We start from the raw sequence: 20,981 nt of genomic DNA on the forward strand, positions 1-20,981 counted from the left end.
TCCGAAACCGCCCCTCCGCGGGGGTCTCCCCACCCTCCTTCGCTCGTCACTGCTACCTTCCTGCCACAGTGCCCTTCCTCACTAATCTAGACCCCAAACTCCTCCTCCAAAATCCTTTTTCCCACCCTACTAGCCGCCTTTCCTCACCAGGGTGTCCTTTGCCCGCCGCCAGAGGAATCCAAATGCAGCTCTTTTCCCGCCAAAACCTCCTGGCGTCATGGTGTCGCAAACGCGCGCACCCTCGCCGTAAAGCAGGACGGCGCGCGTCCCCCGGTCCAGACGCTCTACAGATTGGCAGCTCCGAAACACCGGTGCCGACGGGTTGCAGGAGGAAACCCCAGCTGAAGGGATTTAAGGGCTGCGAACTGATGTTTGTGCCCAAACGGGAAATAGCATCCGGTGTGGGGAGTTCATCTGGGACTCGGGCGCCCCCAGTGGAGCCGAAGCCGCCTTCGCTGTGCCCCAAGGCCGTGCTGCGCGCTTAGCTCCTGGACGCTGCGGCCCTGGAAGGCTGCTCCGATACATAAGTATACCCAGCAGGCCGTGACCTCTGCGCACCTGGCCCTGCTGCTGGACACGATTGTGAGGATCAGTCACTACGTGCTGCAGAGCATTCTGTAAATTTTAAAGTACGGTACCCGTAACACTAGAGCCGAGAAATTAGCAACAGTTGCTGAGAATTGAGCCTGTGACGCGTAACAAAAACTTTGAAGTGGGAGCTAGAGGTATCAAGGACCGCCACACATCTTATGTGATGGGAGAGGTTGGGGAAAAAGCAGGGTTTGGGGCGCTTGAGATAATGTCAGGATAACCAATTTTGCCTTGTCTGTAAACAGGCTTCAAAACAGTGCTTTAGTTCAGCCTAACCATTGTGAAGGAAGACCCTTCTGCCTTAGTTCTATGAGCTTTTTCATTCTTTTAAATTAATGCATAAGAAACAGGCAGGTAGAAGCCAAAATAAATTTCATAATGCAAGTAGAAAGGCAGAGTAATTTAAATAGGAAAGGAAATTCTGAGGAAAGGGACATGAGGACAAAATTGGGAAAAACTACAATCAGTATTCTTACAGTAATCTAGACTGGGAACTCAAGGCATAGGCGGGATCGTCTCTATTAAATTCTCCAGTCCCTAAAACTGGGCCATATATACTCCGTATAACTAGCCCTTGTGATACTGGTAATAGTAAAATGGGTGTAAAATATATTAATCCCCAAACGCACACATCTGTTTTTAAGAAGCAAAATCGGGGACAAAAATCAAGACCAAAACTGTTCAAAGGCTTATGTGTTAAGTTGTGAACCATTACATCACAATTTAGGCTTTGTGCAGTAAGTTTTTGTCATTTTCTCTAATTTCCTTAATGTGTGCTGAAAACAAGACTATAAAGAAAGGAGTAAGAGGACCTGCTCAGTTCCTGTGTGCCTGAATGGAATTAATATACTTTTAGCTCAAAAAAGGTCTACAGATTCAGGCAAAATACCAGTTGAAGATAGCAACTGTAAGAATAACCTCTGTTCCTTTCTGTAACCTTACTAAAATAATAAAAGATACATTTTTTTTGTTTGTGATTTTGTTTTTTAGTTAATATCAAATTCAGAAGGCCTTACAAAGGATACCAATTTTTTTTTGAGACAGAGTCTCACTGTGCTGCCCTTGGTAGAGTACCATGGCGTCACAGCTCACAGCAACCTCGAACTCCTGAGCTTAAATGATTCTCTTGCCTCAGCCTCCCCAGTAGCTGGGACTACAGGCGCCTGCCACAACGCCTGACTACTTTATTGTTGTTGCAGTTGCCATTGTTGTTTAGCTAGTCCAGGCTGGGTTTGAACCTGCCACCTTCAGTATATGTAACTGTAACCACTGCTATGGGCACCAAGCTAGGATGCCAGTTTTTAAAAGATAACCCATTAGAATAGAGTATGAGACAAAATTTAGGAAAGTGGAAAGCCTTTAAATGAAAGGTAATTGAAATAAAGATAAATCCCACAGCTAAGAATGGAAAAGTGAAAAAGCAGCTTGATCCACATCACAGAAATCCCAAATCCTCAAGTTGAACTGATGACACCAAGTAACTGAAGTTGGAGGTGAAAGTGGCCCTAAAAAGAAGGTAGGTTGAAAGTAAGAAGCAAACCACATAACTGCCGCTGCCTAAAGCTGGTACAAGATGCAAGAGTGGAATGCATGGTGTCTGAAATGGAGAGCATTAGACACAGTTAAAAGCTCATGTACAGGCTCAGTGCCTGTAGCTCAGCGGCTAGGGCGCCAGCCACATACACCAGAGCTGTGGGGTTTGAACCTGGCCCGCACCTGCCAAACAACGACAACTACAAGGATAAAGTAGCCAGGCGTTGTGGTGGGTGCCTGTAGTCTCAGCTACTTGGGAGGCTGAGCCAAGAGAATTGCTTAAGCCCAAGAGTTGGAGATTGCTGTGAGCAATGACACCACGGCACTCTACCCAGGGCGACATAGTGAGACTGTCTCAAAAAAAAAAAAAAAAAAAAGGTACTTTACTGAGAACAGTGGATTAATTTTAAATTATGCCCTTAAGTTTGAACCTCTAAAACTTATTTTCTTATTCTACTCTCACAAAGTTGATATCCTGGCTTATACCTTCTTGAGGGAATCTTACCTATGTAAGAGAAAAAAAATCTAAAGATACCAATATGAGAGATTTTGCGATGTGACAGCCTAGCCAGATGACAGTAGATTCAAACCCACATCAATAAGTCCCACCTACCCCCCACAAATAGACCTTTCAATCAGCTTTTGGGGGGTCCAGCTCTTGAAGAGGTGTAGATGACCAAGAATTTAAGTTATTAAAAGATGACCAAAAGAACATTCAAACAATCTAAAATAAAAAAAGAAAGAAAGCTCTTGGACATTAACAATATAACAGCAGGGAAAAAAAAAAACTAATAGATTGGAAAATAAAGTTGAAGAAATCAAGAAGAAAGATGATAAGAAATAGAAGAGTAAATACTAGGAGATTAATTCAGGCAGTCCATCAAATAACTATTTTTCTGAAAAAGAAAGAGGAGAATAGTTCCCATAATGAGAGAACTTGACTTTCCATACATAAAAGTCTAAAGTACTCAGCACAATGGATAACCCACTCAAGACATATTATTGGGAAAATTTCCATACATCACAGTGACAAAATCCTAACAGGTCTGGGGTGAGGGTGACAGGAAATAGATACATACAAAAAAATTGGAATGATAGAACATAATGGGACATTACCTTCATTGTAATCCTAAAGAAAAATTATTCCCAACCTGGACTTCTGTACTAAGCCAACCTATCAAGTGTGACAAGAGACATGAAAGGTTCTCAAGAAATGTATCTCCCACACATACTTTCTTAGGAAAGCACTTAGAAGTGACAAATCGAGAATGAAGTCAGGGGATAAATACACAAACACAAAAACAGAGAAAGGACACACCAACCCAAGAGGTGTGCAGCAAACCTAGAGAGTAAACCCGTCCAAACTGGAGCACAAACACGAGACACCTCTAAGAATGAATACCTAACGTGTTTCTGAACACATAAAAAGGAAGTTGGCACAAATGAAGAATTAGGGGAGACATTAGGAATAAGTACAAAGAACCAATGAAAAACTCCCTTTAAAAAGGCAGGAAAAGAGAAGTAACATCTTACTACCTGGCCTAGTTGTGAATAGCCATAAGGTTAAAGACTACTGATCTAAGAAAAATTCTAACTACAAAAGAACTAAAGAGTACTAAGTAGAACTAAACAGAATAATATAGACAAATAGAATTATTACAACAGAACTATACTAGACTATAATAACTATGATTAAAACCTAATGGAATATAATAACATGCATCTTTGGGAGTAAAAGACTAGTGAAAATGAACTAACTTCAGTTTCCATGCCAGAAAGTCAAATTTGGTGCCTAAAACTGAAAAACCGAAACATAGCAAAATTATTGAATGATATAAAGGTAAGAAATGTGAGATTGAAGAGTTGAAAGTCGTTGCCTCTGGGGAGTGAAAGACAGTGCTTTTTAGAATTATTTGCATTTTTTACACTAAATACACAACACTAAATATGAAAAGCACTTTTAAAAAAAAATTTTTTTTGAGACAAGTCTCACTCTGCCATCTAAGCTAAGCATGCCACGGCCTCAGCCTAGCTCTCAGGAACCTTGGATTCCTGGGCTCAAGCAATCCTGCCTCAGCCTCCTAAGTAACTGGGACTAAAGGCATATACCACCACACATACCTGGCTGATTTTTCTATTTTCAGTAGCGATAGGTCCCACTTGTGTTCAGGCTGGTCTCAAATTCCCTGCCATCAAGCAATCTTCCTATCTCAGCCTTCCAGAATGCTAAGATTTGAGATGTGAGCCACCATACCTGGCCAAAAAGTACATATTTTTAAAAGATAGCTTCCTGTAGCTTAGAAAGTAATAAAATTAAAATCCTAAGAGCACCACTTACAGCGATATGTAAAAGGTTATACCATTAATAGAGGAAGATCATTAATCATCTCTTACTGGTATTAATCATATTGATAAATAAGAATAACCTCTTCCACTAGGGAGGAATTCTGCGTATAAATTCAGTAATTTATTTATATTATAAATCAAATCTTATATCAAATCAAAATCTCACCCACACTTGTAGAACATGGTATATAAATTGGTTTGGAAGGCTAAGTTCCCTGGGTATACAAGTATATCCAGCATACCCTTTAGGACAACCATTTCAACTTATCTAAAAGCCATGTAATTCCTGGGTGGCACCTGTGGCTCAGTGAGTAGGGCGCCGGCCTCCATATACATAGGGTGGCTGGTTCAAACCTGGCCCCAGCCAAACTGCAACAACAAAAAGATAGCTGGGTATTGTGTAGTCCCAGCTACTTGGGAGGCTGAGGCAAGAGAATCACCTAAGTTCCAAGAGCTAGAGGTTGCTGTGAGCTGTGACGCTACAGCACTCTACTGAGAGTAACAAAGTGAGACTCTCTTAAAAAAAAAAAAAAAAAAGTCATGTAATTTCTATTTTCTTCAAAAAAAAAAAGGGGGAACACTAAACAGTTACCTTTTTTTGTTGTTGTTAATAACATAAGGTCTATACACATCAGTGATATATGTTGTAAAATACATACAATGTCCTACTATGCTGGATATGAATAAAGCTTTGTCCTGACATGAAATATCCATGGGGAGCCTGGCAAGTGGCTCATGCCTGTTAATTCTAGCACTTTGGGAGGACAAACCAGGAGGATCACTTGAGTGCTGGAGGTGATAACCAGTCTGAGCAAGTCCCAGCTATGTGGGAAGCTGAGGCAGGAGGACTGCTTGAGCCCAGGAGCTTAAAACTGCAGTGAGCTATGATGATGCCACTGCACTCCAGCCTGAGAGACAAAGTGAGTCTCTGTTTCAAACAGAAAAGAAAAACATCTGTGGGAACTCACTGTTTTTGAGTTAAATATTTTTAACAAGTTTCTTTCTCTTTTTGTTGCAGTCAGGTTGACAATGCTCTACGGGTACCTACTACTAGCAATACTTTCTCTTCTAATTTGTAGCTTATTTGGCAAGGCTAAGACTAAGGGAAAAAGAAGCTTAGTCTTTCTCCCTTCTTAGTTTTAGTCTTGAATAACCACAAGAATTACAATACGCAGTCTAAAGGAAATGAGCAAAGAGCCATTTACTATATTATGGGCAAGTTACGAGTACTAAAAAGCTAAATTTCAAATATTTATGATTATATTTAAGCTAATTCAAAAGCCATTGACTGGTCATTGAGCTCTATATGTAACGTTTCTCTCCATTAACAAAACAATTTCACTCTTTGAGTCTTCAAAACTGCTGATTTAGTCACACTTGATTTATTCCTGCTTAAAATAAACAAACAAAAACAAACCCTGGCTAGTCCCAAACAGTACTGGTGAGGTGAGGTGAGGTCTGGCTAGCCAACTTCTGTTCCTTATAAAGTCAAAGAGACTCTAAGGACAAGAGACATTGAGAAAGGAGACGTAATAGCAACAAAGCTGTCTTTCCTGCTCCGAAGTAGCATTCTGCTGGCCCCGCAAACATTTATTCATTTGATAAAAATTTATTGAACCACACCATGTATGAGGTATTTTACTAAGTGCTGCAATGAAGAAAGTATGACAAAATGGTTTGTACCTGTAGGATCTGAACGAGTCCTTTAATAGTTTTTCTTGATTTGAGAAAGATGTTCCTACCTTAGCTCACTTAAGGAGCTAAGAGCATAGATAAGGTCTGCTATATGTCCTGCTGTCAGCCCAGCATAAACTTTTGTCTTCCTCAAATCCATTGTAAGTCAAAACAAATAAGGCACATTTTTTAAAAATTCCCCCCTTTAATTAACCAAAGTAAAGCCATGACATTTCATTTGGTAACCTGCTCAGAATTATAAAAATCATTTCATTTGACCCAGCCCATAGTTCCCAGGACAAAACTTTCAGACAATTCTAATCCCATCCGGCTCTGTTCTTATAAACTGTGTATTTTTTAAAAAGTCTTCAACATCCTAAATGTGATGTGCTCAGTGCGAAGCATATCAGAGCTGGATGTGATATTTATGTCCTTGACAAGCCTCGATTATCCAGGTCCTTCACCTGCAACATAAAGACGTCAGTTTAATATTTACAATCAGATCAACTTTAGAGAGCTTATCTACTGAAAAGGATTCACACGGAGCAGTAGAGATTATGTTGGGTTTTGCTACCTGGTTTGGGGCTGTGAATAAACACTGGTTAGAGGCCAGGTACTGTCTGGTAGCCTTGTTGAATACCTCTGTGAGGATCTACCCTCTACAAAGATCAAGGGTTCTCTATCTTTTCTTATGTAAAAGACATAACATACTACCATGTGACTCTATGTGACTGTATATACCACACATTCTTCAGTAGTAGAAAAAAATATATAGCTCAGAAATATAAACATGAACTTTCTCCCTCTTTCCCCCCACCAACCCTGAAAATCACGGAAACATTTGAATCAAGTCCCAACTGGAAAAATATTACTGCAACAACTGCTGAACAGACTGGGATATATACTCTCTTAAGAACAATTTATAATAAAAAGTTTGAGTGAGCTGTAAGCTACTTTTCAGACACAGGTGTCATTAGAAATTTCCCTATTTGAGAAATATGTGGCCTTTAAACACCTTTTTAAACACTGGAACCAATTTACAAATATGAAAGTCACTTTCTAAGATTGTACAGCATCTGCTCACCTTGTATATCCTGACCAACCAATGTTCTGTGGTATATGCTTCCTCCAGAACATCAAGTTCAAAGTCTTTATTCCCAATCTCAGCATTTCGGACACGGTCAAAACCTGGTGGACGCTCTAGAAAGGTACCAAAAAGAACACAAATCTGTAATGTGATTCCCCTCAGAGAAAGTAAATGGATTTGGCATGTAATCTAATAATTGAATGGTTATTTCTCAGCCTGCAGCTGGCTAGAGGTGGAGTCTGCAGAAAAGGGCCATTAGGTAGTAAGGACAAATCAAGAGCTACCCGACCCGTCCTGTTCAAGATAATGCTTCACAGTCAACGAGATTTATCTCTGCTAACAGGAAGCTGACTTCCCAGCCTCTCTGTTACTAAGGATTAGTAAAATTAATATCCAGAGGCCTCTATGAAACATTAGTAACACATTGCATGGATAAGAGAAGCTATCAGAAGCCAAAGGCCTACATTCACTTCATAAATTCTTCCTAGTGCAAAACCAAGAAATTGACAGCAGAAGACTTAAACTGATCATCTAAAGAAACGAAAAGTCCTTTGTTTCACTCTACCCGCCTTCATTCCTTTTATCACTGCAATGCTCCTTGCTGAGGCACAATAAAAGCAATGAGGAAACAATCTGGAGCCAGACTGCCTCACTTTGAACCCTGTCTCTGCTACTAGGCATGTAACAGTGGCTGCTAAGTAACCTATCTGCACTTCAGTTTTCTCACATATAAAATAAAAATAATACTACTATCTACATTTTGAGTTTTGGCAGGGATTAAGTGAGTTATTAGATTTACAGCAGAGGCAGACATATGGAAAAACACTATGTATTAGCTATCACTATTATTATTACTATTGTTATTAACATTACTATGAATCACTCACTGGCTTCTGTGTAGACCTGTCCAAAGCGGTAGTAACACATCTTGTACATGAGACAGTTGAGCAACACTGGAGAACCTTCACGATCCACACGAAATTCCCCAGTTGGAGTGTAATAGTCATTTTCCTTGATATGTTTTCCTGTGTCTGTGCTCCCTCCTATACGGACCATCCAAAGAAACTTGTTGATATCTAAGGGGGGAAAAAAGGAAAAAGCTGCTGCATCACAAGCTTAAATCAACCCAAATTGCTTGGCTTTGTTTTATTTTAAGACACAGGGTTGCCCAGGCTAGACTCCAGTGGCACGATCATACCTCCTTATAACCTCATAGCACCTCAAACTTCTAGGCTCAGGGAGTCCTCCTCTTCAGCCTCCAGAATAGCTAGGACTACAGGCATGCACCACCATGCCTGAGTAATTTTTTTTAATTTTTTGTAGAGATGAGGTCATGCTATGTTGCCCACTTTGGTCTCAAACGCCTGGCCTCAAGCAATCCTCCTGCTTTGGCCTCCCAAAGTGCAGGGAGGAGTAAGCCACCAGAGCCAGCCAGGTGAGTATTTCTAAGAAAATTCCCCAACATATTTTTCTAGCAGAGAATTATACCATTTAATTCTAATTTGTAAAAATAGGAAAAACAGTGTGTGAGTAAAACATTTCTCCTCCAAATGTACAACTTTTCTTAGAAATTATTAGGCTTCAGTTTACCACACTGAAGTCACAACTAAAATTGGTCCTATGAACTATCAAATGTAGTAGCCACTAGCCACATAGCCACCAAGCACTTAAATTGTGGCTAGTCCTAATTAAGATGTGCTAGAAGTTTAAAATACATTCGATTTCTACTAGTTAAAAAAACAAAAAACCCAAACCACAAAGGGGATAAAATATTTATATTGGTTACATGTTTAATTCAATAACAATGTTTTGATATGAATATTCAGTTAAATAAAATTATTAGCATTTTACCTGTTTCTTTATATTTATTTATTTATTTTTATTTATTTATTTATTTATTTTTGAGGCAGAGTCTCAAGCTGTTGTCCTGGGTAGAGTGCCATGGTGTCACAGCTCACAGCAACCTCAAACTCTTGGGCTCAAGCGATCCTCTTGCCTCAGCCTCCCAAGTAGCTGGGACTACAGGTGCTCACCACAACACCTGGCTATTTTTTTGTTGCAGTTGTCTCTGTTGTTTTAGCTGGCCTGGGCTAGGTTTGAACTCGCCAGCCTCAGTGTATGTGGCTGGTGCCCTACCCACAGAGCTATGGGTGCTGCCTATATTTATTATTTTAATAGCTAATAATAAGAGAGCATAAAATGACACATGGCTTCCATTGTATTTCTACTGGACAGTGGATAGCACTAACTAAAGAATAGAAACTTTAGGCTTGGCGCCTGTGGCTCAAGCGGCTAAGGCGCCAGCCACATACCCCTGAGCTAGTGGGTTCAAATCCAGCCCGGGCCCACCAAACAACAATGATGGCTACAACCAAAAAATAGCCGGGCGTTGTGGTGGGTGCCTGTAGTCCCAGCTACTTGGGAGGTGAAGGCAGGAGAATCCCTTGAGCCCAGGAGTTGGAGGTTGCTATGAGCTGTAATGTCATGGCACTCTACCCAGGGTGATAGCCTGAGGCTCTGTCTCAAAAAAAAAAATAGAAACTTTACCAAAACATAGAGAAGACATAAGTGTGCTCCCTCTTGGCTTATAAATGTAAAGTTAAGTTGGGCATGCAGGCTCACACCTATAATTCTAACATTCTGGGAGGCCCAGACGCCAGGTGATTGCTTAAACTCAGGAGTTTGAGACCAACTTGAGCAAGAGCAAGACCCAGTCTCTACTAAAAATAGAAAAATTAGCCAGATTTTGTGGCAGCTGCCTGTAGTCCCAGCTACTTGAGAGGCTGAGGCAAGAGAATCACTTTAGCCTAGGAGTTGGGAGGTTGCTGTGAGCTATGATGCCAAAGCACTCTAAGGTGACAAAGACTCTGTCTCAAAAACAAACAAATGCAGTTACAGACTTTCAAAGTGTACATACGAGAAATTAACATTTCTATGTCAAACACACTCTAAGCGTCCATAAATACTGACGTACCGTCAACTCGGGCTACCTCTTAGATTTTGTCATTCTCTGTACTGCTTCCACAGGATTTAGGGTAATCAGTTCCTATGTGTTTCATTGAATGATTAGTCTAAACATTAGTACTGATCCATAGAAAATAAGATTCCTACTGCACTACTGCAAAAAGTTCCTAGGGATACCACAGTGGTTAAAAATAGACTCTGGATCCAAACTGCCTGAGTGTGAATTCCAGCAATGCCAAATACAGCTGTGTAACCTTGAGCAAGTTACTTGACCTCTCTGTGCTTCAGTTTTCTCACCTGTCAATTAGAAAAACAATATCTACAACATAGGGCTGCTGTTTTGGCATTATGAGTATAAGCATGTAAAGTACCTTATACATTATTTGTCACACGGTAAATATCCAAATGATATTACTGTCTTCATGCAGTGTCTGCATTCTTACCTTCATCTTACAAATAGAAAAACTGAGGCACACACGTGTGCCTAGATCTGACAGCCAGAAACAAACTCAAACCCTAGAACATCAATTTGGCTATTACAGAGCACTGGTATTATAGCTTTCTGGGAGGTATGTCTGAAGCAAAATCCTGGAAACACTTTTAATTAAGAACATTTAGGAATCATAGGGAGGCCAGGAGCAGTAGCTCACACCTGTAATCCTAGCACTCCAGGATGCTGAGGCAGGTGGATTGCTTGAGCTCAGGAGTTCAAAACCAGCCTGAGCAAGAGCAAGAACTCATCTCTACTGAAAATAGAAAAATTACCGGGTGGCACCTGTGGCTCAAGGAGTAGGGCGCTGGCCCCATACATTGGGGGTGATAGGTTCAAATCTGTCCCTGGTCAAAAACTGCAAAAAAAAAAAAAAAATAGAAAAATTAGTCAGACTTTGTGGCAGGCGCCTGAAGTCCCAGCTACTTGGGAGGCTGAGGCAAGAGAATCGCTTAAGCCCAAGAGTTGGAGGTTGCTGTGAGCTGTGGCAACAGCTTGAGGCTCTGTCTCAAAACAAAAAATCTAAATCTGTCTAACCAACACTTCTCGACTCCAGCACTATCTCCTTTCATGTTAAGATACTTTGTCAGGTGTTTCATATGCTAATTGTTAATTTCTTTAATTTTACAAAAAAATTATACTATATTCCAGATAACATTCATTTTTTTAAAATTATTTTGCCCGCATGATTGTCCCTTCCTTTATAACATTCATTTTTATTCCAACATTAAAAATATTCTGCAGGCTCGGCGCCTGTAGCTCACATACACCAGAGCTGGGGAGTACGAACCCAGCCAAGGCCTGCCAAACAGCAATGACAACTATAACCAAAAAATAGCTGAGCATTGTGGCAGGCGCCTGTAGTCCCAGCTACTTGGGAGGTAGGAGCTGGAGGTTGCTGTGAGCTGTGACGCCACAGCATTCTACCCAGGGCGACAGCTTGAGGCTCTGTCTCAAAAAATAAATAAATAAATAAATAAATAAATAAATAAATAAAAATATTCTCCAATTCACCTCAGCAGGCAACAAAAGATTGATGTTAACAATGGACTCTTAACAGTGGTCAGACTTCAAAAGACTGTCCCTTTCTACCACACAGAAGCCTGCATACATATATACATACGTCCATACACATACACACACAGAGAGATACACATATACAAACATAATTCTACAGTATTTTTTTATTACTATGAAAGGAAAGCCTATTACCACACACCACCAAATAGGGTGGGTACAATTATGTTGAAAGCTGAAATTTGCTGACACATGTCCCTGCTATCATCATTTTTACTTTGTACAAGACACACGAGAAAAGTGTAAGCCATACTTACACTTATATATACTAATTGGGTGGACTTGTCAAATCTCCCTTATCAGAAGCCAGATATAATCTAAACTATGACCATCTTTAAGAAGCAGCCACATAGTCAAATAAAACTAAGCTGAAAAGATGAGGTAATTATCAACTCTAGGAAAACAAAAGTTACTCCACATAAGACTATAACCATAATGTACTACTTTACTCAATAGTGCATACTTTACATAGGCATGATTTTGAAAACACCTTATCTGGATTTAACCATAAATTGTAAATTAACTATAATGAGAAGATAAAAAGGAAAGGAGGATGTAATACAAAGATCTAAATCCCTTATCTATTACAAGATATTAATAAAGTGTATCTAAAACTTATCAGTCACTGAGTAGCAGAATGTAGTTGTTCCTCAGTATCTATGGGTGATGGGTTCTAGGACCACCCCTCCCCCAGGGTACCAAATTTCACGAATGCTCAAATCCTTTATATAAAATACCTAACACAGTATAAATGCAATGTAAGCAGTTATATCATATTTTTTTTCTTTTTGCAGTTTTTTGGCCAGGGCTGGGTTTGAACCTGCTACCTCTGGTATATGGGGCCAGTGCCCTACTCCTTTGAGCCACAGGTGCCGCCCTGTATCCTTTTTTTTAAATTTGTATTTTTTTATTGTTGGATTTTTTTTTTTTTTTTTTTTTTTAGCTGGGGCTGGGTTTGAACTCACCATCTCCAGCACATGGGGCCGGCGCCCTACACCTCTGACCCACAGGTGCTGCCCTATTGTTGGATTTTTTTAATTCAAGTATTTTTGATCCCTAGTTGGTTGAATCCCCAGATTCAAAACCCATGGATACAAAGGGCCAACTGTATGCATGCTACTTAGCTACATAAGCACTTGAAGAAATAGCTGTAAGAATAATCGCCTCTAGGAACTGATGTTATGGAGGCCGAGGTTTAGGGGCAGAGGACTACCATTTTTTATTTTTTGGTGGAGACAGAGTCTCACCTTATCGCTCTCAGTAGAGTGCCGTGGCATCACACTGCTCACAGCAACCACCAACTCCTGGGCTTAGGCGATTCTCTTGCCTCAGCCTCCCGAGTAGCTGGAACTACAGGCACCCGAAACAACACCCAGCTATTTTTTGTTACAGTTCACCCAGGGCCAGGTTTGAACCCGCCACCCTTGGTATATGGAGCCGGCGCCCTACCCACTGAGCCACAGCTGCCACCTGGGACTACCAGTTTTTATTTAACTACTTACACTTATAAGTATTACTTTAATTTTTAAGGCAGAAAACTATTTGCGTTTCTTCTTAGGATATCTTTTTGCTGATTATAGGGATGGCAACATACCATTTTATATATATATATATATATATATATATACACTTTTTAGACATATATGTGCATTATATATAGGTATGTTAAAAAAAAAAACGTTTTTAAGCTGGTCAGTGATTATATGGCTTAAACCCACTAAAAAAATGCTAATTCTTAAAACATTTTCGTGAGCCTCAGCCTCATGTTGTTTGTTTTGCTGGTTATAAACTATTCCTATGTCTTTAGGTAATTATAGTATACTATACACATATGAAAATATTTACATTTGCTTCCTATTTGTTGCAAAAAAAAAAAAGTTTTAAATCAAAACATCCAAACCTCAACTTGTAAATACTTAGGAACTTCTTCTCATGTAAGAAAAATACCTTAGTAAGATATTCATAAAAGGACAGAAAAGTTACAGATTCATCTAGTTTTCTTAGAATCTATCCCAGCAGCTGGAATAGAATAAACACATTACCATCAGAGGAATACCCAGTGAGGCCTCCAAAAATGACCAGCACATAGCTGACATCAAGCTCCCTCATGATCTCATAGGCTTTTTCCTCTGTAGATGCCATTGCCTAGAAAAACAAATGCACAATTCTCAGAGCAAAATCACAAGTCATATGATCACTTCACAGACACATATTTCCCACTAGACCTTGTACACCACCACTCAAAGGGCCCTTCACCTTACCTGCCCTACTCGAGAAATATGGGTATTATTCCATGTGTTATTATCCACTAAAATTGTCCGATTTGCCATAGCTGTAATCTGGTAGCCATAATCCCACCACGACATGACTTTTGCATCCTGAAAGAATGGGAAATTGAAATAAAAGCTTCTCACTGTGTCTAAAAATCAAATGCAAAAGAAGGAAAGAAGAATGGAAGGGCATCTCTGGTCTGACGGAAGTGAAGCCTGGCTAATTAATCAATTTGTCCATGCAATTTCTTGCATGAAAATATATTGGCACCTGGTCCTGCATTCATATACAATCATGAAATCTCAGCACAAATTACATATACCCCAACATTCTCCACACTTTAATCTCAGATCAATTTATACAAAACAAGCATAATGGGGTAGAAGATGTGACAAACTGTGCAATATAACCAAGTTGCCTAGCACCATTAAATGATTTTATTAAATAAATAACCTTTTAATATTATCACAAAAATTAGTTATTATAAAGATGAGGTTTCGCTCTGGGAGGCAGAGACAGGAGATCATTTGACATCAGGAGTTCAAGACTTGCCTGAACAAGACCAAAACCCTGTGTCTACTAAAACTAGAAAAATTAGCCAGGTGCAGTGGCACACACCTAGTAGTCCCAGCTACTCATGAAGCTGATGCAGGAGGACTGCTTGAGCCCAAGAATTTGAGATTGGTGTAAGCTACACTAAGGCCAAGGCACTCTAGCCCAGGAGGCAGAGCAAAACTGTCTCAATAAATAAATAAATAAATAAATAAATAAATAAAAATAAAGATGAGGGTTAGGCGCAGTGGCTCATGCCTGTAATCTCAGCACTCTGGGAGGCCAAGGCAGGTGGACTGCCTGAGCTCAGGAGTTCGAGACCAGCCTGAGCCAGAACAAGATTCAACTCTAAAAAAAAAAACCAGGTGTTCTGGAGGGCACCTGAGCTCCCGCTACTCAGGCGGCTAAGGTAAGAGAATCACTTGAGCCCAAGAGTTTGAGGCTGCTGTGAGCTATGACACAACAGCACTCTACCAAGGATGACAAAATTAAGACTATGTCTCAAAAAGATGAGGTGGAAACACAAATCAAAGGATATGATAGTCAATGATTAACAGATTCTTAAAGTTTTTTTTTTGAGACAGAGCCTCAAGCTGTCACCACATCACAGCACATAGCAACCTCCAACTCCTGGGCTTAAGCGATTCTCTTGCCTCAGCCTCCCGAGTAGCTGGGATAATAGCGCCAGCCACAACACCCAGCCAGTTTTTGGTTGTAGTTGTCATTGCTGTTTGGCAGGCCCAGTCTGGATTCAAACCCGCCAGCTCCAGTTAGTGTATGTGGCCAGTGCCTTAGCCACTTGAGCTACAGGGACCGAGCCAATTCTTGAAAGTTTTGACTTCAAATGAATTTGATTCAGAAATGCAAGAAAATAACTTTAGATCCTCGAAAGGTACAAACTAAAATGTAAAAGTAGTTACCATTAGGTGATCACTTTATATAAGATTGTTGTAGCTTTTTTTCTTGCTTTTAACCTCTGGTTTTTCTACAGTGAACATGTATGACATTTTCCCTCTTTTAAAATTGGTTGGTCTACGTCATGTTAAAACCACCATGTCAATAAAAGTTTCTAAGCAAAGTCTGAATAATTACCAGTGTCACTGTAAAAGAAATCCCTGAATTGAATGGAGGTTGACTTATTAGGCTCATTCAAAAGACTAGGATTCCAAAGTTCCAATATTACTAAGCTTTCCATACATCTAAAAGCTGTATGATTCACAGTAACATCAAATGCCTTCCCCTTCACCCCTGCCCTACAATCCCGCTCCTCTCAAATCTTTACCTCTGGTGTATTGTGACGAAGCCAATAGTATGCTTCTCTGAAGTCATCAAAAATGATCCTACTGCCGTCCCCACCTCGGGCAGACAGCACGATGGAAGGAGAAGAATAAGCTTCACTGGTCACCCAGGTTGAATGAAAGGTATAGGTGATGAGAAAGAAAGCCATGACCAGTATCATTCCGCTTGCCACCTAAATAAGGAAGAATTGTGTAGTAAACCAAACTAAATGTACACATCACAGCACAGCTTCTTATACATAGTCAATAACACAGATGATAAGAATCAAAATAACTAGGGGCTGTATGAGTTGACTCTGACCACAAACACACACCCACAGGTGCACATATCCACATACACAGTTCCCCAAGTCTTTTCTTAGAGTTAATTCTCACTTCATTCTTAATAGGGTAGGTAGAATCCTGTTGTTTCTTGCTCTTCTTGTCTGGACGACTTATGTCCAGATTCTTCATATAGGTGGACAGCACCTGGGAGACTCCAATGCCGGAAAGAATGCACATAACAGGCGCCAACACCAGCATCAGACGCACCTAACAGAGACAGGAAGCATGACCACTCTAATCAGTATTTTATAAATTATAAATTTCAATGTATTACACCAAGACATTTTTATCAAACATGACTCTTCCATGAAAGTGTGTAATAAGTGTGTATGTCTTAAACTTTGTTTCAGTTATATATATGAATTTATGTATGTGTGTATTACATAATGATATGAAATAATATATATCTTACTTTTTTGTTTTTTTTGAGCCAGTGTTTCACTCTGTTGCCCAGGCTAGCCTGCCAGGGCATTGCCTAGCTCACGGCAACCTCAAATTCCTGGGTTCAAGTAATCCTCCTGCCTCAGCCCTCTGAGTAGTTAGAACTACAAGTGCCTGCCTTGGACACCTGGCTAACTGGTAGAGACAGGGTCTTGCTCTTGCTCAGGCTAGTCTCAAACTCTTGAATTCAAGTGATCCTCTCACCTCAGCCTTCTGGAGTGCTAGGATTATATGCGTGAGCCACCACACCTGGCCTAAAATCTACTTAACTGTGGTTTGGGATCCAAAAACTGTGAGAAATACTGTTTTATTACAATATATAACATCTCTCCTCTCTTTTAATAATCTAGCACTTTTAATAATCCTCCCAAGCCTTCAAGAAAAAAACAAAACAAAAATCTCCTTTTTACTTTTTTTTTTGTTTTTTTTTTTTGCGGTTTTTGGCAGGGGCTGGGTTTGAACCCGCCACCTCTGGCATATGGGGCCAGTGCCCTACCCCATTGAGCCACAGGTGCCACCCTACTTTTTATCTTTTTAAGAGATAAGGATAGACTTTGTAACCCAGGCCGGAGTGTAGTGGTGGGAACCCACTGTAACCTCAAACTCCTGGGCTCAAGCAATCCTTCCTTGGCCACCCAAAATACTGGGATTGCAGATACAAGTGACCATGCCCAGCCCATCATTTCCATTTTTAAGACCTAGTATCTTATTTTCCAACAAAGAATATGACCTAGGCTCATATTCTCCAACAAAGTATAAAAATGCCTCTCTTACAAAAGGTTATGAATCCAAGAAAGTTGGACTCTACCATCAGAACATTTAAGTGTCTCATACATCCCTAGGAAGGATCAACAATAAGCAGCTTTACAATTCAGCCCCTCAAATCCTCAGAAGAAAGCATCTGCACAATTACCAGTACTTTCTGAATCCGGCCAAGTAGAAAAAAACAGAGCACCTGAGTTAGGAGCGAAAAAGTTGGTTAGGATTGAGGGCATTCCTCACCATTACAGCTGAAAAGTACATGCTGGTCACACCATACATGATGATAAAAATCCGGGCATCAGACAGGTTGCTAAAGCAGTAATAGAGGCCAACTGCAAAAGAAGGAAAGAGAAGTAAGCAGCTGAGTCCTAAAGGGAGAAACCTATAAGGGAAAGTATCTTCATTATATGAATGAATGATTCCACACATTTAACCCCGCAATTCCACTTCCAGGAATTTATCCTGAACAATCACAGAAATGTGCAAAGATGTTTACTACAGCACTCTTTAAAATAGCAAAACAGTGCTCGCTTTGGCAGCACATATACTAAAATTGGAACGATACAGAGAAGATTAGCATGGCCCCTGCGCAAGGATGACACGCAAATTCGTGAAGCGTTCCATATTTTTCTGTAAAGCTAGTGAATGATGCCCCATGATCATATCAATGTACACAGCTATGATTTAATAAAAAAAATAAAAATAAATAAATAAATAAAATAAAATAGCAAAACATCAGAAACAACCTAAATGTCCAACAATAAGGATCTAGTTCATTATAGTATATTTATAAAATAGAATAATGAATTAAAACATTGCTACATGCAATAATGGACTATTTGCCATCTTATACATCTTTATAAATCTCTGCACTTAAAAAAAAAACCTAAAAAATAATATACCTAAAATATTTCTATAAAATCATACTAAATAAGAGAGAAATTGATTCTTCATGAATTAAAAAACAAAATCGGGGGAAAAACTCTTTCTTACTGATCTCTTTCTTATTCAATAAATAACTAGAACATATCATCTAAATGTTAACATTTGATGTTTAACGTTATAGTACATCAAATACCTTTGAGATGGGTAGAAAGCTGGGTGACATTGGAATTTTGTAACCCTAGTATTTTTTTTGAGACAGAGTCTCACGCTGTCACCCTTGGTAGAGTGCCATGGTGCAGAGCTCACAACCTCAAACTCTTGAGCTCAAGAGATCCTCAGGCCTCAGCTTCCCAAGTAGCCAGGACTACATGTAGATGCCCACCATGCTGCTAAGCTAGTTTTTGCCTATTTTTACTAGAGACAGGGTCTCACTCAAATTCTGAGTGAGAATTCCTGAGCTCAAGCAATCCACCCACTTTAGCCTCCCAAAGTGCTAGGATTACTGGCATGAGCCACCGAGCCCAACCTTACTTCCACTATTCAATGAGCCTTAAGGATCAACCCTCCATTCAATTCGTTTTGGTTTTTTTGTTTTGTTTTGTTTTTGAGACAGTTTCACTCTGTTGCCCAGGGCAGAGGGCCCAGTGTCAGCCCAGCTCACAGCAATCTCAAATTGCTGGGTTAAAGTGATCCTCCTGCCTTATCCTCCCAAGTAGCTAGAATTACAGGTGCCCGCCATAATAATTTTTTCTATTTTTACTAGAGACCAGGTCTCACTCTTGCTTAGGCTGGTCTCAAATTCATGAGTTCAAGGGATCGACCTGCCTCAGCTTCCCAGAGTGCTAGGACTATAGGTATGAACCACCATGCCTGCCCTGAGGAATTTCTTCTATAGCTAGAGATGAATGGTGAAAACTCTTGCAATTTTTACCTTTTCTTTTTTTGCTTATCTATTCATATTCTTTTATAATACACACATTACCTTCGGAATAAGAAAAAAGAAAATAAGAGTTATTTTATCAAAGAAAAAGACCACTAACACTGGTAAACTCTAAAACACATGTGGAATGGCCAGAAGATAACTCTGACTAAACAGGCTTTACAATGAGCAGTGCCCATTATGGGACTTCGGTATGCCAAAAGAAAAAACAGGGGTAAAGGAGAGGGAGTATACTACAAGTACTCAGAACAAACAAACAAAAAAAAACCTAAATAGAAATTAGAGTTGAATTTCAACTTACAATATAAATGCACAGAAACCTATGAGGCCTTAAACTTGCTGTAACTGTTCCAACTTCTGACTTCTACTTGGCTTCAAATATTAGAAAAATGTGCTTAGCCATCCTGTACTACACAGGGTAAACAGGCAAACAAAAACAACAACAAAAACGGATGAGAGTAGTTTACATATCTGGAATCAAATGGTGACTCTTAGGAAGGCCACTTGAGAACACAAAGCAGACAGACCTGGAAACATGAAGACGAGGAGCTGCAGGTCAAAATAGTACGAGGACCAGGTCGTGGGCTGATGTTCAGACACAGAAGCTATGATGGGGATGTTGTTCTTAGCATAAGAAGGATCCAGCAGTGAGTAGAAACGCCCCGTCCAGGGTGATATTTTTCCTGGTAGTAAAGAGGCAATAAATATTTCACAAATACCCCTGAAACAAAGAGGCCCAATTTCCCATTTTAATAAGATTCTCAGAGACAGAGATGGCCTTTTTTTGCTTACATGCCAGTAATACTTAAGAAAGTTTCATCACTTTCAGCCTGTTGGCTAAGATCAAGTGAAGAGTTTCAATCCTTTTTTTTATAACTTGAGAGTACTGTTAGCACAGCCAGCAGAATAAAGTCAGGCTGTATATAAACTCAGAAGAGAAGAGGACGACAGGCTTCCCAGAAGGGTTTAAGGGCACGTCTGGGTCAAACCAAGGCCAACTGTCAAGACTACATTAACTATATCCTCCAAACCTGCTCTGAATTAGCAAAGACTTAGGGACTATCAAACCAGCCTCTAAGAAGGACATGAAAGTGAGAAAATGGAGAAGGAGAATGTGGCATGCCAACTAAACAAAACATGTCTGTTTTTTTTTTTTTTTGAGACAGAGTCTCACTTTGTCGCCCTTGGTAGAGTGCTGTGACATCGCAGCTCACAGCAACCTCCAGCTCTTGGGCATAGACGATTCTCTTGCCTCAACCTCCTGAGTAGCTGGGACTACAGGTACCTGCCACAACGCCCGGCTATTTTTTGTTGCAGTTTGGCTGGAGCCGGGTTAGAACCCGCCACCCTTAGTATATGGGCCTGGTACCCTACTCACTGAACCACAGGCGCCACCTATGTTTTTGTTCCCATGGGATTAGATAAGTGCTGTGGTGTAGGGTATGGCAGGAAATATAAAGATTTCTTCTATCCAACCATTAGGGGGGCAAAAAAAAAAGAAAAAGAGAAAGAGGAGAAAGATTTGAAGATAAGATACAATCCTTCACCAGATGTCATTAAGAGCTACACTAAGGCGGCACTCTCTACCATGCTGAATCCAAACACTGGACTGACAAGGGGATTGCACATAAAAACGGTGGACTTTATATGCTTGAAATGAAAAGATAAATAAAAGGAAAAAATCTTCTGAGGTCAGGAAATACCCTGTCTTTTTATGTGCATTTAACACCAACATCTGTGAGCTTT

General features: G+C 40.0%; 1 protein-coding gene and 1 non-coding gene across 3 annotated transcripts in view; one reads left to right on the plus strand and one right to left on the minus strand.

The window, feature by feature from the left end:
- Nucleotides 1-6,045: 6,045 nt before the first annotated feature.
- STT3A (STT3 oligosaccharyltransferase complex catalytic subunit A) overlaps nt 6,046-20,981 on the minus strand; it is a 30,348-nt gene continuing 15,412 nt past the window's right edge. For both annotated transcript variants that reach the window (XM_053593142.1, XM_053593143.1), the window contains exons 11-19: nt 19,763-19,918; nt 17,651-17,742; nt 16,259-16,414; nt 15,868-16,056; nt 14,024-14,140; nt 13,805-13,907; nt 8,119-8,307; nt 7,229-7,344; nt 6,046-6,608 (exon numbers count right to left, since the gene is read on the minus strand). In XM_053593142.1, the coding sequence (XP_053449117.1) occupies nt 6,570-6,608; nt 7,229-7,344; nt 8,119-8,307; nt 13,805-13,907; nt 14,024-14,140; nt 15,868-16,056; nt 16,259-16,414; nt 17,651-17,742; nt 19,763-19,918 (1,157 nt within the window). In that variant the 3' untranslated portion in view covers nt 6,046-6,569. The remainder of the gene's footprint in view (nt 6,609-7,228; nt 7,345-8,118; nt 8,308-13,804; nt 13,908-14,023; nt 14,141-15,867; nt 16,057-16,258; nt 16,415-17,650; nt 17,743-19,762; nt 19,919-20,981) is intronic.
- On the plus strand, nt 17,934-18,040 carry LOC128589307 (U6 spliceosomal RNA). The gene has a single exon (XR_008380902.1). It is a non-coding gene; the product is annotated as a U6 spliceosomal RNA (small nuclear RNA).

Source organism: Nycticebus coucang, chromosome 6 (assembly GCF_027406575.1).
Source record: "Nycticebus coucang isolate mNycCou1 chromosome 6, mNycCou1.pri, whole genome shotgun sequence".
Classification (NCBI taxonomy): Eukaryota; Metazoa; Chordata; class Mammalia; order Primates; family Lorisidae; genus Nycticebus; species Nycticebus coucang.